This window comes from Cervus elaphus, chromosome 11, assembly GCF_910594005.1.
Source record: "Cervus elaphus chromosome 11, mCerEla1.1, whole genome shotgun sequence".
Classification (NCBI taxonomy): domain Eukaryota; kingdom Metazoa; phylum Chordata; class Mammalia; order Artiodactyla; family Cervidae; genus Cervus; species Cervus elaphus.
Genome location: NC_057825.1, coordinates 30789694 through 30815835, shown reverse-complemented (window position 1 = coordinate 30815835; position 26142 = coordinate 30789694). Strand labels below are relative to the sequence as shown.

At 42.6% G+C, this 26142-nt stretch overlaps 1 protein-coding gene and 1 long non-coding RNA gene across 7 annotated transcripts in view; one reads left to right on the top strand and one right to left on the bottom strand.

Moving 5' to 3' along the window:
* The first annotated feature begins 1417 nt into the window (after positions 1-1417).
* On the top strand, positions 1418-18453 carry LOC122703195. Its single transcript, XR_006343414.1, has 3 exons — positions 1418-1494; positions 12889-13029; positions 17237-18453. It is a non-coding gene; the product is annotated as an uncharacterized LOC122703195 (long non-coding RNA).
* Positions 18454-18575: 122 nt separating this feature from the next.
* The window catches only part of KLHL29 (kelch like family member 29), a 326752-nt gene continuing 319185 nt past the window's right edge, over positions 18576-26142 (bottom strand). For all 6 annotated transcript variants that reach the window (XM_043917266.1, XM_043917268.1, XM_043917263.1 and 3 more), the window contains 3 exons: positions 23501-23694; positions 23030-23174; positions 18576-20761 (listed from right to left, as the gene is read on the bottom strand). In XM_043917266.1, coding sequence (XP_043773201.1) covers positions 20578-20761; positions 23030-23174; positions 23501-23694 — 523 coding nt within the window. In that variant the 3' untranslated portion in view covers positions 18576-20577. The remainder of the gene's footprint in view (positions 20762-23029; positions 23175-23500; positions 23695-26142) is intronic.

Genomic DNA, 26142 nt, shown 5'->3' with positions numbered 1-26142 from the left:
GGGTAAACTCGGGGAGTTGGTGATGGACAGGGAGGCCTGGCGTGCTGCAGTCCATGGGGTCACAAAAAGTCGGACACAACTGAGTTTCTGAACTGAATTGTACTGAGCCTACCTTAATATTCTCTCTTCTTCCTTTTTTAAAATATTTATTTATTTGGTCTCATTGGGTTAGTTGAGGCAGGTGGGATCTTCTTTGCACCTTGCATGGTCTTTTGTTTCCACTCACAGATTCTCTAGTTGTGGTGCATGGACTCAGTAGTTGGGGTGGACAGGCTTAGTTGGCCTGTGGCATGTGGAATCTTTGTTCCCAGAAGAGGGGCTGCATTACACAGTGGATTCTTCTTTTTTTTTTTTTTAAATTTTATGTAACTATTTTTATTTCAGTGGGATTCCAAAGTGGATTGGGCTGCTTTGAATGATGAAGGATGAGAATTCACCCCAATTGTACAAATCATACAAACTAAAGGATGAACCAGCAGCGTGCTGGCTGACCCCTCACAGCACTATGAATGCTATCTGGTACACTATCATACTCTATCCAATGAAGTGCCCTCATGAAACAACGAGATGTTCATCTCAGTGCAACTTTAAAGTACCTTTTAAAACTTTTGTTTGGTACTACCTTCTTCTCTTCAAACAGTATTTTCCTGAGAAAGCTTTCCTAGTAGAAGTGAAATTAATGTTTCCCACAGTAAGCCCTTTATCATCAGTGAATTCTTAAATCATTATACTCAAAGGGAAGTATGCTTTTAGGTTTATAGGATACACAGTGGATTCTTAACCACTGGACCATCAGGGAAGTCCCTCTCTATTCTTTCAAGAATTGACCTTGAAAAGTTGTGGTTTGGTTGGTTATCTCAACAGAAGTCTCTTAGAATGAATGCCTTCATTTTTGGATTATCTGTACCAATGATTTTGAGGTTTTTGAATAGTCTCATATGCTCCATTGGTTTGCTTTCACCTTTTCCCTCCTAACCTCATTTACCTTTTGTTAGGTCAGTGTATTAGACACAAAACTCAGACAGAGTTAAAGTGTTCATTGAAAGATTTTGCACTGGAATTTCCCTGCTTCAGGAGCAAGAGTTTATCTTCAGAGTGAGTGCTTAGAAATGATGGGATCAGGCTTTCTCCTGTTTTTTTTTTTTTTGACTTCCATTAATGCCACTGTGTTCCTGACAGTACCTCTTGTTCCAGAATCAGAAACGATTGGTCTATGTAGGGCCTTTTGGGCTAATAGTCCACTGTTAGTGGCTAATGTGGCAGGCCTAAATGGCCATGCACTAAAGGTCATAAGACATCCTGATTTTCTCACTGAAATTGTTATTTCTTTCTGAAATTCTTGCTATCTAGAACTTTTTCGAGTCAGTATTTTGATTAACAGAAGAAGCATAGCTTCAGGGAAAGAAGTCCCATACTAGCTAATCCTCTCCTCCTCATCTCTGATGAGCTTCAAGCCAAGAAAGATGAAAGAAGCCTGGACTGGGGGGAAAAAAGGTGAGTAAAGCAGAAAAAAAGTTTAATGTTTTTCTCATGTATGTGATGTCTTTTACAAGTTAAAAAGTTATCTTGGCCTTTGCCTACTAGTCATTTGCTGGAGATAATGAAGTGTGGATATAGCCACCCATCCAGGTATCACTACAACGGTGCTTTTTAATATCATGCAGTGTTACAGTTTAATTGCTGGTGAGTTGCTAAGTAATTTAATAGGCCAATATTTGTATGGGTTGTAATGATTTTGAGAGGTAAATGTCACTCGGTTTGAAAGACTGTGAGTAGACTTGTTTAAAATTAAAGATAGGTGTATGAGGAAGGACAGTGGAAGATAAAGCTGTGTATGTAGTTTTGGGTCTTGTTATAGAGGATTAGGCTTAAGATAGTTGTAGTTTATCATGTGACAGTCCTTGAATCTTTTTGAACAGAGTCATGGCATGTTGAAAATGAAACTTCAGAAATATTAATTTGACAGATATATACAAAATTGAAAATTTTTTCCTCAAGGTATATTGACTACTTGTCATATGCCAAGTACATACTAGGCATGGGAGTTAAAAAGCTAGGTGAAACAGTCTCTGTCCTTAGAAATAAATATTCAGTAGAAGATGACATAGTAAAAGAAAAGTGTTTTAAATTAGGTAAGTGCGATGATAATGGTTTAGCTGAGGTGCTGTTGAAACAGAGAGGAAGGGAACTGCTCGCCAAGGAATTCCTAAAAAGGTTTTTCAGGTGGATATGATATCTTAACAGCATCTCAAAAAGTGAAGGAATCTATATAGTAAAAAGCTGGGGGGCGAACATTATAGGAAGAGTAAACAGTATAACAGAGGTATAGAAACAGAGGCAAACATGTTAATCAGGCAACTATGGGCATTTCTGATTTGCTGTATTCTAAAGAGAAAAATGGTATTAGAGGTTAGCAAGGACTTTACATGCTTTTCTTATATCCAGGTAAGAGATGCACATGCCTGAACTAGGGAAGTTGTAGTAGTGATGGTGAGAAAGGGACAGTTTCTCGAAAATGTAGAGGTAAGAGCATTAGGACTTAGTGATTGTATTTTGGGACTCAGGATAAGGAGAATCCTGAAATTGCTCTTAGGTTTCTGCCTGGGTAACCAGATAGATTAGTAATGCCATTAACTGAGAATGAACAGGAGAGAGTGGCAAATCTGGTTCTACCGCAAGAGGCATGGGTTTGATTCCCTAACTGGGGAACTAGGATTCCTCATTCTGTGCAGTGCTTCCCATCCTCCACCCCACACCCCACCCCCGCCCCCAAGGGAAAGAAAAAAAGAAAACACATGTGGCTTGCATTATGTTTCTATTGGATAACACTAATCTAGAGCCTAGTCAGATTCTTGTTTTAATTATTTTGTACAAGACTACTGAGCAACTGAGCACACGCAGGTACACTTTATAAGTGATAATGAGTGTGTTCTGCCAGAAAGCACATGGTATCTGGCTATCGTTCTTTCTGTGATGTTGTAGTAACTGATACTCAGTGCCTAGATACCTTAATTCATTAAGAATTTGCAAATGATTGCATTCTAATGAAATCACTCCTTACTTACTTACTCCTTACTCCTTTATTTGCCTTGTCTATTATCTGGTTATTCAGTAATGCAAGTCATTATAGGAAAGGTAGGATTACTGTTTGATTCTTTACCATTATTAACAAGTTTTAAAAATGAATGATGTCCTTATCCTCAGGTGATGAATTTGTTTTCTTGATGTCATTATGAATTCATAGATTTAAGCATATTTAGTATATTTCAATGCCCTGCCGTAGCTATGTTTATTGATGCCAAAATGGTCCAGTCTCTGGCCTGTGGGAACCTTCTCAAGTTGGTTCCTAAGCCCTTTCAACACAATCCTATTACAGTCTTTGTTAGCTTTTAACCTCTGTTGTGTCTGTAGTGCTCTCTCCTCTTTTGTTCCTGATACTGGCAATTCACGTCTTTTCTCTCTCTCTTTTTTCCTTGCTCAGTCAGCCTGTTTTTATGCATCTTAAAAAAAACAAAAAACAAAAAAACTAGTTTTAGGGTTCTTGTCTTTTTCCTATTTTTTCTTTCATTTTTCTGATTTCTGCTCTTAAGTTTATTTCCTTCCTTCTTGTTTTGTGTTTAGTTTCTTAAACTGAAACTTTAGATTATTGATTTGAGACTTCCTTTTCTACTATAATCATTTAGTGTTAAAAATTTATAAGCATTTCTTTAGCTATATCCCATGCATTTTTGAAATGTTGTATTTTCCTTTTCATTTATTTAAAAATATTTTCTACTTTACCTTGAAATTTCCTCTTGACTCCTGGATTACTGAAATATGTGTTATATAGTTTTCAAATATTTGGAATTTCTCAGATTGTGTGTTATTGAATTTGCATTTAGTTCTGGTACAGTCAGCATAGCATGATTTTAATTCTTTTAAATTTACTCTGGTTTGTTTTGTTACCTAGCATGTGATCTGCCTTGGTTAGTGTTTTTTGTCAACCAGGAGGGAAAAAGTGTATTCTGTTGTCATTGGATGGAGGATTCTATAAATCACAGTTAGATAGTATTGGTTGCTTATGTTTTTTAGATATGCTGTATTCTTGATGATTTTCTGTCTACTTGTATTAATTACTAAGAGAGGAGTGTTGAAACTCTCCAACCATAATTATGGACTTGTCTATTTCTCCTTTTAGTTCTGTTAGTTTTTGCTTATCGTGCTTGGACCTTTGTTGCTAGTTGTATACACATTTAAAGTTACATCTTCTTGGTGAATTGGACCACTTACCATAAGGTAATGCTCCTCTTCATCCCCTGTAATTATCTTTGTTCAGAGTCTTCTTTGTCTGTTATGGCTACTTAGTTTTCTAAAATTAGTGTTTGCATGGCACATCTTTTCCCATCATTTAACATTCTTTTGCCCTAGCCTTTCATCTTTCCATATATGTAACTTTGTTCTTCAATTAGAAAGATAACTTCCTTCATCCTGAATATATGTATGTATTTTCTAAATTTTTAATTGCATAAAGAAGTTAGATAAGATAGCCCATACTACCAAAAAACTCCAAATGTACTAGATGGAGTTCAAATTCTATTTTTAGTGCTTTTTATCTTTAGTCTGAGGTTGTATCGTCTAAATACTGTGTTCAAAAGTTACTTGGGTTAATCTTCCCCTCTATGCCCACATGGGCTTCCAGATGGTGCAGTGGTAGAGTCGACCTGCCAAGCAAGAGACATGAGTTCAGTCAGTTTTAAGACCCCTCTCATTCTTGTTGTGTGTGGGTTTTAGTATGTAAAACATATTTGCAAGAGTCATGACTGTGCAAAATATTTAGCCCCAGAGAAGTGTTACTGCTCCCATCCCTTAAACTGCGGAAGGTAAGAATCTCCTTAGTTTGTCATTATCTGCCTGGTGTTTCTTTTGCTAACATAAACAGTTGCATGTATATTTTATTATTTTTCTCCCTTTATTCTTACACAGAAAGGAGTTATTATAGATATTCTTCAGCACATTGCTTTAAAAAAGTGAATAGAGCTTTGTGTGTGTGCATTTTCAGTTCAGTTCAGTTCAGTTGCTCAGTTGTGTCTGACTCTTTGCAACCCCATGGACCGCAGCATTCCTGGCCTCCCTGTCCATCACCAACTCCCCAAGTTTACCCAAACTCATGTCCATTGAGTCAGTGATGCCATCCAACCATCTCATCCTCTGTCATCCCCTTCTCCTCCTGCCCTCAATCTTTCCCAGCATCAGGGTCTTTTCAAATGAGTCAGTTCTTCATATCATGTGGCCAAAGTATTGGAGTTTCAGCTTCAACATCAGTCCTTCCAATGAACGCTCAGGACTGATCTCCTTTAGGATGGACTGGTTGGATCTCCTTGCAGTCCAAGGGACTCTAAAGAGTCTTCTCCAACACCACAGTTCAAAAGCATCAATTCTTTGGTGCTGAGCTTTCTTTGTAGTCCAACTCTCACATCCATACATGACTACTGGAAAAACCATAGCCTTGACTAGATGGAACTTTGTTGGCAAAGTAATGTCTCTGCTTTTTAATATGCTCTCTAGATTGGTCATAACTTTCCTCCCAGGGAGTAAGCGTCTTTTAATTTCATGCTGCAATCACCATTTGCAGTGATTTTGGAGCCTCCCCAAAATAAAGTCTGCCACTGTTTCCACTGTTTCCCCGTCTATTTGCCGTGAAGTGATGGGACCAGATGCCATGATCTTAGTTTTCTGAATGTTGAGCTTTAAGCCAACTTTTTCACTCTCCTCTTTCACTTTCATCAAGAGGCTTTTTAGTTCCTCTTCACTTTCTGCCGTAAGGGTGGTGTCATCTGCATATCTGAGGTTATTGATATTTCTCCCAGCAATTTTGATTCTAGCCTGTGCTTCTCCCAGCCCAGCGTTTCTCATGATGTACCCTGCATATAAGTTAAATAAGCAGGGTGACAATATACAGCCTTGACATACTCCTTTTCCTATTTGGAACCAATCTGTTGTTCCATGTCCAGTTCTAACTGTTGCTTCCTGACCTGCATATAGGTTTCTCAAGAGGCAGGTCAGGTGGTCTGGTATTCCCATCTCTTTCAGGATTTTCCACAGTTTGTTGTGATCCACACAGTCAAAGGCTTTGGCACAGTCAATAAAGCAGAAATAGATGTTTTTTTGGAACTCTCTTGCTTTTTCAATGATTCAGTGGATGTTGGCAATTTGATCTCTGGTTCCTCTGCCTTTTCTAAAACCAACTTGAACATCTGGAAGTTCATGGTTCATGTATTGTTTAAACCTGGCTTGGAGAATTTTGAGCATTACTTTACTAGCGTGTGAGATGAGTGCAATTGTGTGGTAGTTTGAGCATTCTTTGGCATTGCCTTTTGGAACTGGAATGAAAACTGACCTTTTCCAGTCCTGTGGCCACTGCTGAATTTTCCAAATTTGCTAGTGTATTGAATGCAGCACTTTCACAGCATCATCTTTTAGGATTTGAAATAGGTCAACTGGAATTCCATCACCTCCACTAGCTTGTTTGTAGTGATGCTTCCTAAGGCCCACTTGACTTCACATTCCAGGATATCTGAGTCTGAGTTGAGTGATCACACCATCGTGATTATCTGGTTCATGAAGATCTTTTTTTGTATAGTTCTTCTGTGTATTCTTGCCAGCTCTTCCTAATATCTTCTGTTTCTGTTAGGTCCAAACCATTTCAGTCCTTTATTGAGCCCATCTTTGCATGAAATGTTCCCTGGTATCTCTAATTTTCTTGAAGAGATCTCTAGTCTTTTCCCATTCTATTGTTTTCCTCTATTTCTTTGCACTGATTGCTGAGGAAGGCTTTCTTATCTCTCCTTGCTGTTCTTTGGAACTCTGCATTCAAATGGGTATATCTTTCCTTTTCTCTTTTGCTTTTCGCTTCTATTCTTTTCACAGCTATTTGTAAGGCCTCCTCAGACAGCCATTTTGCTTTTTTACATTTCTTTTTATTGGGCGTAGTCTTGATCCCTGTCTCCTGTACAATGTCATGAACCTCTGTCCATAATTCATCAGGCACTCTGTCTATCAGATATAGTCCCTTAAATCTATTTCTCACTTCCATTGTATAATTGTAAGGGATTTGATTTAGGTCATACCTGAATGGTCTAGTGGTTTTCCCCACTTTCTTCTATTTAAGTCTGAATTTGGCAATAAGGAGTTCATGATCTGAGCCATAGTCAGTCAGCTCCCGGTCTTGTTTTTGCTGACTGTATAGAGCTTCTCCATCTTTGGCTGCAAAGAATACAATCAATCTGATTTCGGTGTTGGCCATCTGGTGATGTCCATATGTAGAGTCTTCTCTTGTGTTGTTGGAAGAGGGTGTTTGCTATGACCAGTGTGTTGTCTTGGCAAAACTCTATTAGCCTTTGCCCTGCTTCATTCTGTATTCCAAGACCACATTTGCCTGTTACTCCAGGTGTTTCTTGACTTCCTACTTTGCATTCCAGTCCCCTATAATGAAAAGGGCATCTTTTTTTGGGTGTTAGTTCTAAAAGGTCCTGTAGGTCTTCAAAGAACTGTTCAACTTCAGCTTCTTTAGCATTACTGGTTGGGGGCGTAGACTTCAATTACTGTGATATTGAATGGTTTGCCTTGGAAACGAACAGAGATCATTCTGTCATTTTTGAGATTGCATCCAAGTACTGCATTTTGGACTCTTTTGTGCATTTTAGGTTTATAGAAAAATTTAGTGTGTAGTACAGAGTTCCCTTACACCCCCTTACCTCCCCACCACTTCACCATTTTCCCATTATTAACATTTTACATTAGTGTGGTACTTTTGTTACAATTTATGGGCAAATATTGATATATTATTATTAGCTAAAGCTCATAGTTTACATTAGGGCTCACTCTTTGCATTGCACTTTCTATGAGTTTTGAGAAGTATATAATGACATGTATCCATCATTGCAAAATCATTAAGACTAACTTCACTGCCCTAAAAGTCTCTTGTGCTCTATGTGTTCATTCCTTGCTCTTTGCCCTGGCAACTGCTGATATTTGAAGTGATAGCTTTGAAAATGGAGGAAGGGGCCCTGAGCCAAGGAATGCAGGCAGTTTCTAGAAGCTGGAAAAGACAGGGAAAACAGACTTTTTTACAGAGCTCCAGGAATGAACATAGATCTATTCACACCTCAGTTTTGGCTTATAAGATCCATTTAGACGTCTGATCTCCAGAACTGAAAAATAACAGATTTGCATTGTCCTAAACCACTTAACCTGTAGTAATTTTTCATAGCAGCAATGGGAAACTGATGCAGCTCCCTGTGTGTACCATGGCAAATAGATGGGGAAACAATGGAAACAATGAGACTATTTTTTAGGGTTCCAAAATCACTGCAGATGGTGACTGCTGCCATGAAATTAAAAGACACTTGTTCCTTGGAAGAAAAGTTATGACCAACCTAGACAGCATATTAACAAACAGAAATATTACTTTGCAACAAAGGTCCATCTAGTCAAAGCTATGATTTTTTCAGTAGTCATGTATGGATGTGAGAGTTGGACCATAAAGAAAGCTGAACACCAGAGAACTGATGCTTTTAAACTGTGGTGTTGGAGAAGACTCTTAAGAATCCCTTGGACTGCAAGGAGATCCAACCAGTCCATCCTAAAAGAAATCAGTCCTGAATATTCATTGAAAGGACTGATGCGGAAGCTCCAATACTTTGGCCACCTGATACAAAGAACTGACTCATTTGAAAAGACCCTGATGCTGGGAAAGATTAAAAGCAGGAGGAGAAGGGGGCGACAGAGGATGAATGCTTGGATGGTATCACCGACTCTATGGACATGAGTTTGAGCAAGCTTCACGAGTTAGTGATGGACAGGGAGGCCTGGCGTGCCATAGTCCATGGGGCTGCAAAGAGTCGGACATGACTGAGCAACTGAACTAAGCTATGTGTACCACCCAGAGGCCAGTCTAGCAGGACCTTGGAGTGTTCTTCACCATAGTTGTACAGTCTTTGCTCAGCTGATCCTGGTCGGCTCTTTGCACGTGCAGCCCTGGATTTCATACAGTAATTTAAAGGGCTTCCTTCTCTACTCCCTACTCTTTGTGATCTAGCCTCCTCTTCTGGTTGTCTGGCTAGAAAGAGAAAAAATATTTGGGGTTACACCTCTTTTCACTGCTACCGCTCCCATGAGGAGGCTGATTCATTACTGAGGCTCATCTGGATTTGGGTCTGGAGGGTGTACAGAGTGCATTTTTCTTCTCAGATTCTGACTGCCCTAGAGTATAGGCTGGGGAATGTAGGTGATAAAAGGCAAACCAGGGCACTCACCACTATGTGGGTCAGTGTTTGAGGTTTGAATTTCCTACTGAGTTCACATGCTTTATTTGTTTTTTTCAGAACCTGTAGCGATTAATTATATTGTTCTATTCTTTTTTATATTTGTTGTTCAGGACTTTTAGTTGTGATCAGTGGGAGAGATAGAGTGGAGTATACTTACTCAGTCTTAACCAGAACCAGGAGTTTCTTCATTTCTTTTTTACCTTAAAAACTCCCTGCCCCTTTCCCCTTCTGTTTATCTTAAGGTATTATCTTTTGTTTTTTTGATTAACTCTTATGTTCTTTCTGCTTTAGTGTACATTTCTAACATGATATCCCCCCTCTTTCTGAGTTATTTCACATCCTTTGTGAGTTTTTCTGATTTTGGTCTATATTGTTCTTTCATTCTTCTATTATTGTTTTTGTCCTCTGGCTTGTTTTGAAATAGTAAGTTAGAGTTTTCATCTAATTTGTAGGCATGTTTTGGTGGAGGGCTTGTGTTGCCTGTAGGGGTAGCTTTCTTGTTTTAAAGGGTTTTTTTCTTTTTTTCTTGGAATGTATTTATGTGAGATTTTTCCTCAATCCTTTTGTTCTTTTTTTTTTTTTAATATATATATATATAAAGTTACTTTTCTTGAATTTTTACAGGGAAGCCTGAACTTTACAGTTCTAGAGCTCTCTCTTCTATTATTTTTGTTAAGTGTTTAAGTATATGACTGGTTCCTTTGTAAATTCCCCTTACTTTGTTCCTCTCTCCTACTTGTATCTGGATTTCTGTTTTGTCCCTATGCTGTTCAGTTTAGATTCTATCCCTAGTAGTTTTGTCTTAGTCTGGGGCTTGGTTCTGAAATGGGGCGTTGGCTGCTTCACTTTGAGAATTTTCACGAGGCTCAGAACCCTTGCAGTCACGTGAGAATTACAGGGTGCAAGACTCCTCTCAGGGTCGGGTCCTCTCAGTGCCCGCGCCCCCTCCCAGTCCCACACCACCACCGAGCTTTGCTTTTAGTAAGCACTCGTGGGGATTTTTACTTTCATTAGATGCCAGTGACTGTCCTCTCCTTTCGTCCCACGCATGCACCACAGTCTCATAGCTGTTAGTGGTTTGATCCTACTCACATGGGATTTGGAATTCTGGAGATTCTTTTTTACTTAGTTTTGTTTTAGATATTATCCACCGAGTCTTTGAATGTTTCACCCTGGCTGCTCTGTTTTTAATGTTCAATTCAGGAAGAATTAAAAACCTGTGCTGTCACTTGCCGCTATCCTCTGTGTTAGTTACTGAGATGTAAAGTTATACTCTTCTTTTTTTTTTTTTTCATTTATTTTTATTAGTTGGAGGTTAATTACTTTACAATATTGTAGTGGTTTTTGCCATACATTGACATGAATCAAGCATGGATTTACTTGTGTTCCCCATCCCGATCCCCCCTCCCGCCTCCCTCCCCATCCCATCCCTCTGGGTCTTCCCAGTGCACCAGCCCTGAGCACTTGTCTCATGCATCCAGCCTGGGCTGGTGATCTGTTTCACCCTTGATAGTATACTTGTTTCAATGCTATTCTCTCAGAACATCCTGCCCTCGCCTTCTCCCACAGAGTCCAAAAGTCTGTTCTGTACATCTGTGTCTCTTTTTCTGTTTTGCATATAGGGTTATTGTTACCATCTTTTAAAATTCCATATATATGCATTAGTATACTGTATTGGTCTTTATCTTTCTGGCTTACTTCACTCTGTATAATGGGCTCCAGTTCAATCCATCTCATTATACTTTTCTGATAAGAATGAGGAGTTCTAAATAAGAAATTTGAGGGAAAGAAGTGAAGGTTTAGAAGTCGCTGATGAAAAGAGGAAAGGGAGCTCTTCAGGAGCCGGTGAGAATAAAGTGAGGGCACAGTTGAGGGTAGGGGCCGTGTATTAGCAGTGGCGCCAGCCTATGTGAATGTGGGTTTTCCCCAGCTTTGCAGGTGTCACCCCCAGATGAAGCCTCAGAGGACGCTGATAGTTGGATGAAGACTGTAATTAGGTTTGTTTGTCCAACTGAAGGACCAGAATATTAGGGGGCTGAGATAAGTTTGGGGAGAGGAATTCCATTCCTGGGTATGAATGCAAATGAAACCAAAGAGAGGTTACTAAATTGGGAGACAGTGGAAAGGATCTAGGGACTTAATGTCTGTAATGAATCTAAAGAGAAATACAGTGGGAGGAACCATGTGAATGTACTGAAGGGAGACTTTTGTCAGAGCACAGGGTTTAAGATTTGTTAGGTAGAATAGGTGTTTTAAAAAAGGTCTAATGTCAGGTGTGGTTTAATATATTTGATCCTTAATAAGCTCTTGGCTTCCCAGGTGGCCCTAGTGGTGAAGAACCCTCCTACCAGTGCAGGAGACAGAAGAGACGCGGGTTCGATTCCTGGGTCAGGAAGATTCCCCTGGAGGAGGAAATGGCAACCCACTCCAGTATTCCTGCCTGGAGAATCCCATGGACAGAGGAGCCTGACAGGCTATGCTCTTGAATTTCCAACTTCTTAAACAATGGCAAATCAGTAACATTACTTCAAAATCGTATGTTGTCATAGTAGCTTATGAGCCACCAGTAAAACCACAGGCTTAAGAGACTCTGGAACTGTTAATAAAAACAAAACAAAACAAAACAATACATGAATAGCCTGAATCATATGTCTGTGGCTATCTATGTAGAATTTTCTAATGTTTTCATTATGGCAGCAAAGCAAAATTAATCTTGATATGAAATAGCATTATTTCTAAACATTCTGTATAGTTACTTTGTTTATAGCTTAAATTTCCTTAGGAAAGTATTGGAAATAGTTATAAATTTCTATTTTAGCATTTTAATAAGTGCTAAGTATTTTAACAAGACTTTGCAAACAGAATGTTCTTTTAAAAGGAGATGTGACAATCCACAAGTAATGTTATACTTAAAATATTATGAAATAAAGGTTATTTGTGGTGGGAAGTCTCAAATCACTTCATATATTTAGAGGAAACATCAGTAAGCTGTCAGTTCTGTAGTTTACCATGGTTTAATAAAGACGTTTCCTTAATAAGCTTGTTTTAAATGGAGTTTGTAGCAAAGAAAGAAATAATTGCCTATCACACTGTAAAAAATCAGTTTCACATCTTTGGAATGTTTCTTTACAAATAATTTCCACATTATTTGAACTTAAATATATATCCACAGAAACAAAAAAGCAAAAGATCTTCAAAAAGCTCTTTTTTTCTCCAAGATATGTTCCAGATTTTATAACTAGAATTGGATGAAACTTGTCTCACCATTAACACAAATATTAATCTAAACAGATATTAAATAGAATATTTTTATGTTTTAATATAATCTAATGAGAATACTAGAATTAAGGTGAAAGTTTTGAATTTTAAATGTTGATGGGACAAATAATGGATATCTTTATTCTCTTATGTAGCTTATTCGTTGAGAAGATTGTCAAACTGTTCAAGATTAATAAAGCACAAAATGCCCAAGAGTAATTCCCGGAAATTGTCAGATCACATTTTTACAACTGTCACTGAATATGAGGGTTGGGTATTTTAGTTGTGTAGAATGATTATTGTGAAATTATTTTCATTTTTTCAGTGTTTTTACAGTGCAGTGTAAGAGATGCAAAAGTCTTTTTGGAACTTAGAAAATTGCAGTAAAACATTTTGCTGTATTCAGAAAAAGGATTTTGTTGATTTCAAAGAATACTGATCTCACTCCTTCTACTACCATGTAAAGGTATATCAATTTTTCTTAAATATTTTGAGAGTTCTAAACTAGAATTTGCTTTAGAATTTTTCATAATAATTCCTTTGCTTTCTGATGTGCTTCTCTCAAAGAGGAGAGGCAGAATGTATTGACCTCAACATCCCATGTAACTATTTGAGCTTTTGCCATAGTTTAGTAGAGAAAAAGTTTTCCAGATTTGTGTGGTAGGGGGCAATCTGTGGCCAAGTAAGCTTGAAAACCACTACTTCATGTATCCACCTCAATAAAATTATAATGACTGTCCCTGTGTTCTTGACACAGAAGTTCTGTCATAAAAAAACCTGTTTAACTTTGTTAAACCCAGCATTTTCCAAATTTATTTAATCTCAGAACCTTGCATATGTTTGTTTATAGCTGCATTGTTAATGGTTAAAATGAAGAAGGAAACCAAATGCCCATCAATTGATAAATGGTTAAATAAAATATACCCATTTTTATATTCATTATTTGGAATATTATTTGGCCATAAAAAGGAATGAAGTACTAGTACCTACTACAACATGGGTGAATCTTGAGAACTCAATGGTAAGTGAAAGAAGCCAGAAATAAAAGACCGTATATTGTATGATTTGATTTATATGAAATGTCCATAATAGGCAAATCCATAGAAACAGAAGGTATGTTTATAGTTGCCATGTTCTGGGGGTGGGGGTAACAGAGAGTGATTGCTAATGGATACAGTTTTTTTGGCAGGGGGAACAGAGAAAGATTTATTGCAGGACCATGCAAGGAGACAGGTGGCTTATGCTCCCAAACCCAAAACTCCCAGGCTTATTTTTGAGATGATGAAAATGTTCTGCAAATAGATACTGGTGATGGTTGCTGTGAATATTCCAAAAACCACTGAATTATATACTTTAAAAGGGTGAATTTTTTTCACATTTGAATTACATGTCAATAAAGCTGTTACTTTAAAAAGTAACCATAAAAGAGGCTATAATAGCAATAACTAAGAAGTAAAGGCTTAAAATAGGGCAGTAGTAGTAATAGGTAGGGCTTCCCTGGTGGCTCAGATGGTAAAGAATCTGCCAACTCTGGGAGACCAGAGTTGGATCCCTGGGTTGGGAAGATCCCCTGAAGAAAGGAATGGCAACCCACTCCAGTATTCTTGCCTGGAGAATTCCATGGACAGAGGGGCCTGGCGAGCTGCAATCCATGGGGTTGCAAATAGTCAGACACAACTGAGCGACTAACACTTTCACCAGGGAATGTAGGAGTTGAAATGAAGGGCTTGAAAGACTGATTTTTACTGCCAGGAGTGCCAAGTCCCCAGGGCTTAAACCCTAAGGGGACAGGGCTGATGGATTCTGTGGTGTCTAGGTTTGCACTAGCAGTGTCTAGCTTCTCCAAGAGTGATGGAATTCCATATACATAGTAAGTAAAAACCTTTTAACAAAACTATTGCTTATTTAGTCACCTGTAAACAGGGATGGATAAAGCAGAGCATAAAATTGTGGCCTTGCCTTTATACTTTTCATAACTCAAAACATTTTTCATGCTGCCAATAGAATCTGCTGCCCCTACTCATCAAGGTTATGTGCCCTGTGGGAGAAATAGGAGGACATGGTCCCTGCCTGTAGAGAACATAATGTTATTGACCTGGTGTGATCCACTCAAGGGCTGTGCTCACCTTTAATGAGGAAAGATGCCCAAGAGACTTGCCAAGTGTTACCTAGAGGTCAGCGAGCACGTGGATTGTAAATTTGAGAAGATGACAGTAGATTTTTGGGTTGTCTAATTTTTGCTATCATATGGAAAAGGCGACTTCTTGGTCCTCATTTTAGGTCCTCAGGTCCTCATTTAGCAGTTTGACCTTCTACTCCTTGGGTGACAAGGTCATGGTGTGCCCTCTGGGGTGGAGGATGGTGCAGCCAGTGCTAGCACTGTTCTCCACTTTGCTTTACTCTCCCTGATTGGGGTTGGAACTCCTTAAGAGTTCACACAGAGTGAAGGCTCACAGGAGGAGTTTCAAATGAGCAGCAATAGTATCTTAGTCAGTGACTTTTTTTCTTCCCCTAAACTCAAGTTTCCTGTGTGAAACCATAGTCTTCTGTGGAGGAAGCCGGTGTGTTACTAGAATCTTTCCAGCCATTAAAAAAAGAAAAAAATTGCTTCTAAAGAAGACTGGATCCAGCACAGAGCTAAATGTCCATCATATTCACAGAATTCTGTTTTCTTAACACAGGTTTCTGAGGTAGCGTGGGAAGGAGGAAGGAGCCTTAGTCTTGGAGCCATAATAGCCACACTGTTCCAGACAGACTTGAGGAGGCAGTGTGATGTAGCACAACCTCTCTGGAGGCCTTCTGAGCAGGGTTTGAATACTGACGTGCCTTAGACTGACTCTACATCATGTCTGGAACCTGTGGTCTCACTGTCAGCAGGGATAACCATCCTCTGTAGGACTGTGATGAGTGTCAAATATAATAGTGTATGGACAATACCTGGGGCCTGACTGTTAATGCACAAGTCACTCAACTTTTTTGAGATTGTTTCCTCTTAAGGAAAGAAGATGAAGCCCTATGCCTTTTTGGGTAATTGAGAGGATAACATGAGATAATGGATGCAATTATGTTATAAAATATATAATTAGAGAAGATCTTCACAAGGACCTTGGTAACCTATTCCAGAGTTTTGCACAAATAGATGTTTTCTTTTGTTGAACTAGAATTTTTTCTTATTATTGTCTTTTTCATCTTCCTTGACTTTCCAAGAACACAGAGAAGTGTTGGTGTTCATTAGTTTTATGAAAATTTTCATGTACTGAAAGATACAATCCATTCACCTCTAGCCTTTAGGTTTAAAAAAACAAAACAGTCTTGATTATTACTGGAAATCTATTTTCTTATTTATAATTCTTTGTTACATTGTTCTGAACCCTTTCTAAATTATCCATTGTTTTTGGTGTCCAAGATAGGAATGATCTTTGAGAATTTCTCAGGCTAAATATAGGGGAAAGATTATTTTCTGTCCTTCATTTCTCATTAAAAATATACATGTATATCTATATCTTTATTATAAAAATAAGGTCATCACTTTATATACATTTTGGAAAAGAGAAAGAAAATTGTCCACAATTCCATCAGCTCAATGAATAGTAGTTTTATGACTATACATCTGGTCATTTTAATATACATATTTTACATATTTTTGTGTATATGTATATAGCTTATATATTATTATATACATATCTTATGTAATGATAGTCATATGCAAATATGAATCTTGCTCCCCCCCCTTCTATAGGGCTTCCCTCATAGCTCAGTTGGTAAAGAATCTGCCTGCAATGCAGGAGACCCCGGTTCTATTCCTGGGTTGGGAAGATCTGCTGGAGAAGGGATAGGCTACCACTCCAGTATTCTCGGGCTTCCCTTGTGGCTCAGCTGGTAAAGAATCTGCCTGCAATGAGGGAGACCTGGGTTCGATCCCTGGGTTGGGAAGACTCTTGGAGAAGGGAAAGGCTACCCACTCCAGTATTCTGACCTGGAGGATACCATAGATTGTAAAGTCCATGGAGTCACAAAGAGTTGGACATGACTGAGCAACTTTCACTTTCACTCCCCCCCATCCCCCGTCTAATGTTTTCTATGTCTAGTAGAATTATGTCTACTAGACATATATCTAGTAGAATTATGTCTACTAGACATATGTCTAGTAGAATTATGAGGATTCAGTGCTTTAAGTGCTCAGTATGGTGTCTGGCATATAGTTAGCATCAATAAATGAGAGCTAGTTGTTACATGACCTTTTCCATGGTTCACATTATTTCCTGATGGATGCCCAGAAATGGGTTTACAGGTCAGGTACTCTTTAGGCTCTTGATACATGTCATCAGCCGTGCTACTTTCTAAGAGCCATTTTAGTTTACGAAGCCCTTGGTGCTACCCAGGAGTTTCACTGCTCTTCACCCGCCCCCCTCACCCCTGCCATTTTTTTAAGGTTTGGGAAGCTAATTTAGTAAGTAAAGATGTGACCTCATTATTTAAGTTTCATTACTTAATAATTATCAATGTTGAACTTTTTTATTATATGTTTCCTCTTTGCAAGGTCTATTCATGACCTATTTAACAGTTGGAATCACTCAACAGTTTCTAATTGAATCACACGAGTTTTTTAATAAAGATATTAATCCTTTGTTAAATGGACTGCAAATATTTTTCCTGTTTTCTTCTCATTTCAGCTTTGAATTTTTAAAATTCACACACACACACACACACACACACACACACACACACACACACTGTGATCCATTTCCTGTCTGTGGCTGTCACAATAAATTTCCTCACCATCCATGCCAGGTCTGATGGTAAGAGACTCTCCCCATGGTTACATGGACGCCTGATAGAGCAGATACACATGTCTTTCATGGTAAGTACACAGACTCTTCATAGACCCAAAGAAAATATTTCCCTTGATTTAGGCAAATAAAGTAGAGAAGGAAAGAGGTAACAAACTATTGCTTGGTTTTGATAATGGTTTATCATTTCAGCTCTTCATAATTGGAATCTGCCAGATATTCTCCATCCTTTCCTCTAGGACTGATGTTGCTGATGGACCAGGGCAGGTATTTTTGGCAAGTGTATGGTCCACTCATCATAAGCTGTCAGTTGAGTTCTCTGAGGACTCCCAGATCACCTATCCCAGCTCACCTTCTTCCAAATTTTTTTTTTCTTGCAAGGAGACACTAGGTCTTGGTGAGCTTTGGGGATTAAGGGTGTGGGGTTCTTCATGTGGGTGAAATGCTGGTAAATCTGCCTTCTCCTACTAATCCATTAAGTCTAGACGTTTTCCCTGTAAGAGAGGGAGCAATCCTGTCTGGTGCTCTACACTTTCACCCTGGGCTTTGTGTGGGTGTCCTTAGTCGAGCAAAGTCAGTCTATTCAACAGGTTAGAGAACAGCCTATGATAGGACTGAAGAAGGCAGGGACGCCACCCTGACTGGATTTTAGGATAGAAGGCACAGCTTATTCTTCCTGGAGGAGGTGTGACGTATCTCAGGCTGATGAAGTGGAGTTGCCATGTGGGTTTGGCATAGTCCTCCAAAAGGGTCTTGGGCACAGGAGTCAGACCAGGGGAAAGCTAACCTTGAAGCTTTGAGTTGCGCAGGTGTAATAACAGCACTTAAACTGGGGACTTCTCTGGTGGTCCGGAGGTTAAGATACCCTGCTCTCAGTGCAGAGGCGGTGGGTTCAATCTCTGGTCAGGAAATTAAGGACCCCACATGCAGTACAGCCAAAAAAAAAAAAAAAGGCATTTAAACTGAAGGGAGATCCTGAGAGTCAATGCTAGAGTGTTTGCAAGTCCCTTTCAACTTAGACTTCAATTGTCCTTGATTCTTGACTTTCAGCTCTATACATTCCCTCGCTAAGGAGTCCTATCCTTTCTGATCACCAAGATCTGCATTTGAGTCTGTGGCAGAGCCCAGACAGCTGTTAGGAGAGGCAACGCAGGCCTGCATGGGGTTACTCATCTTGGGGTCAAGGATGGTGGCACACAGAGGCATTCCATTGGCTTCCAAGTCTAGATCTATAAATATATTTATTATAATATAACAAGAACTTAACAATAAACATATACTATGTACAATACCATTACAGAGAACCCTGTTTTATATCATTCACAGAAATAGCCAGTTTTGCTCCAGTGTGATAGATGAGGAGAGAAACGGGATTTCAATGTCATCTGTGTTGAGTCTCGCTGACCACTAGCACCTCCTTTGGAGGCAGACGCACACCAACGCTGACATCCGCCCTGCCCCAGGCAGTTAGACACTTGTGCTCCAGTCCTTGGGTTCACACTTGCACCCTGTTTGACATAAATACTTTAAATGACATACAACGTATGTAGTTTTGTGCTTATTACTTTTTTAAAAGAATAAATAATATTAAAAACTGCATAACGAAGCTCGGTATCTTGTCCAAGTGGGAGCCACACTTGTAGTGCGAGAAGTTGATGCCCAACACTGGGACCTTGTGTCATCAAATACTGAAAGATGGAACGCGTGTCCTGTCCTTTTCCCCTTAGAAATGGTTTTCACGATGAGATGACGGCAAGTCGACTTCCCAGATATAAAAATGGTAAATGTGTATTTGGTACCAACTTCGACTCAACAGCGCAGCAGTGGCGGCCGCATCCTTCATGCCCTGGAATGGAAACTGGTCACCGTGTGAGGTTTGAGGGTCTGAGGACTAGCGGGAAGGCCTTTCTCTGTGAGCCACGGGGTGGCCTCCCCTCAGGGCTCCCCTTGCTCGGGTTAAGATGCTACTAGAAGAGTGGTTCTGCTCTTACCCGTCAGGCTTTGCCTGTCATGGCTCGTCTGAGAAGGCTGTCCCCATCCTGAGAGCTCTTTGTGGCAGGTGCCTTAATATATAGCTATAAATATCAAAAATAGTCTCCTGTGCTTTGTAGACATGTATTCTCCCTCCTTCCCTTCCAGCCTGGCCCGGGTCCTCAGCTTTACCTCATGGAGGGAGCTGGCCTGGTGTTGAGAGCCAGAACCGGTTACCTTCTGGAACAGTCGTCTTTCCTTGACAATGCCTCCATGAGGCACGGCTTTTACAGGGCTGTCTGGGAGTTACTTTTTCTAAAAATAAAATGGGGCTTTCACCACCCCAGCCCCCCAGGAGAGATCCTCTATTCTGCACATAGAAAAATTGGAGCAAATGCCCCACTCTGGCACTACCTACAAAGAGCTTTGGGAATTCCCACATTATCCCTCTTGAGGCCGCCTCCTTCTCTTGGTACTTAAAAATAGCCTTTTTGTTTATCAAGAAAATGCCTTGGAAATCTAAATAATTCATACTGGATAAGAGAAAGCTAGCACAATCACCTTGTCCTTCTCCAGCAAAAACACGGTAGAAAACCCTGTGAAGGGACAGACGGCTGTCCCCAGCTCTCCCCACGGCAGCCCTGCCCCAGTCACATCGGGCTCCATGTGGTGGCTGGACTTATCGACCCAGTGGGGACCGGTGGCCTCCTTGGCCTCGTGTCCCCGTAACATAGTAATGTCCCTTGTTTTCCCTCGGCCACTGAAAGTGTAGATTGGTTAAAAACAAAAGTAGGAATCAAAGTGGTAAGGACACTTTGATCTTATTCCAAAAGAGCCTGACGTCTAATATTGTCAGAGGATGACTGATCTATGGTTGGCTGGGGGTCAAGCTTGCTCTGCAGGAAGGAAAAGACAGCTGCTCTCTCCCAGCTGGAAAGTTATGTGAGACTCCATTGCACGGGGCCGAGCGAGCGCCTCCGTTCAGAGCAAGTGCCCCTGCGGGAGTGCTGAGGCCCTGCTCGCTCGCTGGGAGGGTTGTGGTTCCTGCTGCCTGGAGGCCACTCCTTCTTGTCCCCCCAAAGGCGAGGATGATTTCCTACATTCAATGTAGAGAGTATTCAAAATGTCGAGCGCAGTGAGTTCCTTGATTGGGTTGGTTGGCCTCTTATCGGTGTTGCTGAAAGTCGATCTTTGTGAGTAGCATTTGCCTCACCAGACATGTCCACAGTCTTGGTGTGGGCTTTCTGCTGATGTCAGCCGCTTTGGATATATTTCTTTATCACAACACAGCCGTGTCTGAACACGGGGCAAGGCATGTGGGGGAGGAGGGTCCACGTGTTGGTTGCAGGCTCATAGGCTTCCATGTTGCCCAGGGCTGGCCCCTCACTGCTAACGATGCCTCCGGTTGCATAAATCTTGCCGTCGAGCACCACGGCGCTGTCAGAGAAAGCGGGGAGAGACTTAGCCACTGGGGATCCCCCCTGGGACCAGGAGACAGAGCCCTGTCCTGTTGCTGGCTGCCTCTCCCCTTTTGCAAAAGTCCTATGGGATCTTGGGGACTTCCCTGGTGGTCCAGTGGCTAAGGCTCCATGCTCCCAAATGTGGGGGACCCAGTTTCAATCCCTGGCCAGGGAACTAGATTCCATATACTGTAACTGAAGACCCTGCATGACGCAAGGAAGATTGAAGATCCTTGCATGTTGCAAGTAAGACCCGGTGCAGCCAAGTAAATAAGTAAAAATAAATAAATTTTAAGAAGAAAAAGTCCTATGGGATCTTGCTGCTCTTCTTTGCCCTCTGACCTCAGCTGGTGGAAGAAAAACACCTCTCCTCCAGGACCAATCAGGATGCCACGCTATACTACCCTCTGGCTGTGGGTGACACTGATGCCTACTGGGTGGCCCAGGGCCTGTGCATCTGACTCAGATTGGCTGGGAGACTCTAAATACATGTGCTCGGCTCAGGTCATGGGTCTCTACACAGCATCTTGTTGGTGTTGCCAGGACAGAGCCTTCCTACCACTCAAATCCAGCTGGAAACACGACTCACCGGAATGGCAGCAGACAGGGTGTAAGGAACTAAACCATAACTGAGTATGGGCTACTCGAACAGGAATTTCACCCTGGCTGAGGGGCTCAGAGTCAAAGCTTGCTGCTGTGATTCCCTCCCACGTGTGACCTTGGGCTGCTGCCTGCACGTGGCCACTGGGGCCCGGTGTGCTCCCGGCATCACCACGGCGGCCTGGGTGCCTACCTGTGCCACACTCACTGGCTGGGTCCAGCTCTCTCGGGCGGCTCCCTGCTCTTCTGCACTGACTCCCTTACTGTGAATCTCAGCTACCCCTTCGCACAGATGGCTACGCCTGTGCTTCCAGTCCAAGTTCTCTCATCTCAGCTAATGGCTGTTTCTCTTGGCCATCCCCTGACATCGAGCAGATGCGCTTCCTAAGTCACCACCCATTTCTGAAAGCCTGAGAGCCTTGACACAACCTGTGTGTCTAGATTTATTCCCAGATTCTGAAGCTCCCAGACTTCTCACAGCTCTGTGCTGTCTGGGCCCTTCACGCTTCTCCCCCTGTGGCATATCCATTCCTTGCTTCCAGTGCAAGACTCGGCTTAAATCCCTCCTTAGGCATCATCTCTCCACGCCCACTTTTACTCTCAGGTGAGGCATGGGAGTCCCCTCACCCACAAGGGGTGCCCACACCCTGGTTGTCTTGATCACAGGACAGTATTGTCAGAGTTACCATGGACATGGCCACCGTGTAGGACGTGAAAGAGGGCTCAAGAACAGTGACATCGTCATACTAACAGGAACTTGGCACTCATCTGGTCCAAGGGCCCATTTATAGCTAGAACTTCCCCAGAGAGAGGACGTTATTTCCCTGAGGTCACGTAACATGTTAGTGGTGGATTGTCACTTTCCTGGCCATGCCACACAAACAGCGGGCACTCAGAAATGCTGTTCCCCCACTGAGGACCAGGGGTCACCTCTAGGAGTCTTCAGGAAGGCTTTGTATGGAAAGGCTGCAAATGGAGTCTCTGGGACCCCTTTAGTTTCCTTATTCCTCTTAGTCTGGGAAAGGATGGGGCTGGAAGAGTACAGTGTGTACCTCACTGCCCAGAATGCTTAAGTTTGGGACCAGAGCATCCGAGGAACTAGGCCACACCCTGACCTCTGCCTCTCTCTTCCTGCGGGGTGGTTTGGTCTGGATGTGTTTCTGCCCAGGCAGCTTCGGGGCTCTGGAGAAGCCATGCCTTGTGCCTCACTGGGTCCAGCTCCGAAGATCCACCAGGATCATACACGTCATCAGGGCATAAACCGCCGTCATCCCATGTAGGGTATCCATAGCTTGGGCTGGGCACTACCTCTCGTCTGTGACCCAGCAGGCAGGCCTGGGGGAGGGCAAACCTCAAAATACCACCCTCTCCTCTCGCTGAGAGAAGGTGAGGCCTTAAGGACCCAGGGCTGTTGGAAGCCTTTCCTGTTCAGCTTTGAGGAGGGGCGGTCTGCAGGAGCCCGGAGGTTGGGCTTCTGGGCCAGGGGCTTCCCTGGGGCGCTTCCCGCTCTGCTCTGCATGAACACCCACACCCGCGGTGCTGCTCTGACCTGGGCACCGCCTGGGTCACAGGATGGTGGTCCATCATCTGCACCAGCCCCTCCTGCGTTCCCTCCCCCTGACTTCCTTCCTTCCTGTCCCCTCACCTGCAGAACTGGCGAGAGTGATTCATGTTGGGGCCGGCCTTGATGTTCCCTTTGTCTGGGTCGTAGATGGTGGTGGCTCTGGCATAAGCCCCACCCAGGATGAAAACGAAGCCGTTGAGGGTGACGGCCGGAGCGTACTTGTTGTCTGTCGGGAGAGCAGGGCAAGGGGCAGGTCAGGGTCCTCTGCTGGGCCTGCAGAGACCTCCAGCATTGCTGGGTAGCCTGAGGACTGGGCTGGGGCCAGGAGGCAGCTGGCACAGGCCAACTGGCCCTTTGGGTAGTGGGAGCTGCAGCTGCACCTAGGCTGGGGGTTCACCTCCCCACATTCCCCTTTTGCTCCCCAGCCCAGACTTGGGTCTGCAGAACCCTTGGGCTAAGCTGGCCATCTGGGCTTGGGATATTGCGACTGAATAAATTAACGGGGTGGGGCTGCTGTCCTGGTCCTGGGCCGAGGAGACAACTGGGTCTCACCAATCATCGGGGACTCGATGAAACTCCACGTGTTGGTCTGTGGGACATAAGATTGGAGGACGCCTGCAGCTCGGCCTGCCTCATTCACGCCCCCAAACACATAGATCTTCCCACCACACACAGTGGCTGCTGCTGAGTGCACTGCCTTGGGCAGAGGGGCTACCGCCTCCCATTGGTTGGTGATGGTGTCGTACCTGTTGAGAGAGGAGAATAGGTGCCCAGAATCAGAGATGGGCCTCATGCAGGGCAGGGGCCCCAACCAAGGCAGCAGACATGGGGGAGCCCCACCGCCTTCTTTCTGCCCTGGGTGTAACTGGAGATCACATAGTTAGGGGCACTTGGGATGAGTCACTCAAGACCACCCAGGAATTTGCCCAACCCAGCCCTCTCTGCCTTCCTCCTAAACCTCAGGGAGCTCTTGTCTGTCTGTCAAAACCTCTGTGCAGACTTTTGTCTTCCTTCATTTACTCACACTGGGCTCCCCAGCTTCCAGGCCCTCTCAGCCCCACTCTTTTCTTCCCCAGTCCTGCACTGGGCATCTCCCACAGACTGAAATATACCCACCTATGGACTGAAAACTGGGGAAATAGTGGCCTGGCCCAAAGAAGGAGGTGGGAACAGAAGGAGAGGAGAACTGAGACGGTGCAGCATGAATCACTGTCTTAGTTTGGGGAGTTGCCTAGGATGCCTACTACTCATGGGACAAGGAGCCAAAGTTGGGAAAGTTTGGGAAGGAGGATGAGTTTGGCTTTTATTCCTGAGGAGTTTAAAGTATCTGTGGGTAACAATTTGGGGATGTGTAGGGACAATTGGTATTTTGGTCTTGATTAAATATTCAGCTTTGGGATCATCAGCATGTAGATGGAAACTGAAGGCAAGGAGGTTCATAGGGAATATGGGGTGAAGATGGGCTGAGGACACTGGGGAGATGCCGGCCTATAGAGGGGGTCTGAGAGGGGTCTGAGAGGAATGGTGGTGTGACAGGAGACAAAGCTGCAGCATGGAGGAGGTGATGGGAGATCAGGAAGTCTCCAGCAGGTCACCGGTGGTGTGTCAAGGGCACATTATGTGAAACAGGAAGTGCAGGGTTATTTGTGTGTGGAGGAGGGAGCGGGAAGCCAAGCAGTGGAAATGGCTGGTGGAGACATCTCTTGGGTGAAACTTCATTGGGAAGATGGGCCAAGAATGTGGGACTTAGAAGGGACTGCTAAGAGGTATTGTCCATGATATGCTGATAAATTATAAAAAGCTAGTTCTCCAGGGAAGAAAGTCCTGGTGTGTAGCCTTTGCTGATTTCTGTGATGTAAATTCATGACTGATTTCAGGCTACCAATAGGACATCACTGACTGTGAGGCTGGGAAGAGCGACCCAGTAGCACCCCAGGATGCAGAATCTCCTTCATGTTCAGATGCAGTGGACACATAGAGTGCAGGCAGTGGTAAAATGGAGTAAAAAATTAGATAGTGATGAGTTTTGAGTATGAATTGCCTTTGTTTTTAAATTAATTCTAAGTTTATAAGACAAGTTTTATTTTAAAACTTTATTTATTTGCCACATGACTCGTGGGTTTGCAGGATCTTAGTTCCCTGACCAGGGATTGAACCTATGCCCTCAGCAGTGAAAGCATGGAGTCCTAACAACTGAACCACCAGGGAATTCCCTATATGACTTAATTTTTAATAATATTTGTAGCAGATAATATTGACATGCAGAAGATTTAAGCATGGGCTCCCATGAACCAGTATGAACCAGCTCCAGCACAGCACGGGTTTTGTTTTACTTTTGGAGGGGAAGGTTTAATTGTGTTTACATGATAATAAGGAGCCAAGTGGATAATGAAAGATGACTTATATATGAGAGAAAGGGGAGAGCTGATGATCACGGGCTCCTGGTACCTGGATACAGATTGGATCCAGAGTGGAAAGGAAAGTGGTGGCCATTTAGGCATGAGAGAGGAAGGCAAGGATGGCATGAGTGTAAAGGTAGGTGCAAGAGTGATGGCAGGAAGAGGATAGAGTTCTTGATTGATGGCTCCAGTTTCTCTGTGAAGCAGGAGTAAAGTATTGAAGGAGTCTGCAGGGTCAGAGCCTTGAGGAGAGAAATGAAGGTGGAAGACACACACTCTCGAGAGTGGGAGAAGTGGTTGACAAGGGAAACTCGAAAAGATGCCCTGTACCGTGACGATCCAGTAGAGATTGGAAGATTTCAATACATAGTGGAGCTAGACTCCAAGATCATGGGATTTTCTCATGCAATCAGCTCTAGGGGGCAGGTGTGGAGATGGTAAAGGGTTGGACTGAACACATCTGCAGGATGTCTGGTGCAGGACAAAGTGGCAAATTCAGAGGATGGAGACGTGATGCAATGTGAGTTCCAGGCAGGACGGGGGAAATCATGAGAATAGGTAGCAGCTTATGGCAAGAGTAGACTTGGTGTTGAGCAGACTGGCCACTGAACTGGGATCGGTGAGGTCTTTCTTCCTGGGGCAGCTGTGTCTATCCGTTGTTCCCTGAGGGCTGCTCTCACAAGCATTCTCTCTGGATCTTTCATTCACAGCTCACCATGCTGTTCACTGCGCTTTCGAGGGCTCTGGACCCAAGGCGGGACCTCCATCATGGGCTTGCTGCACCACCACATGGGA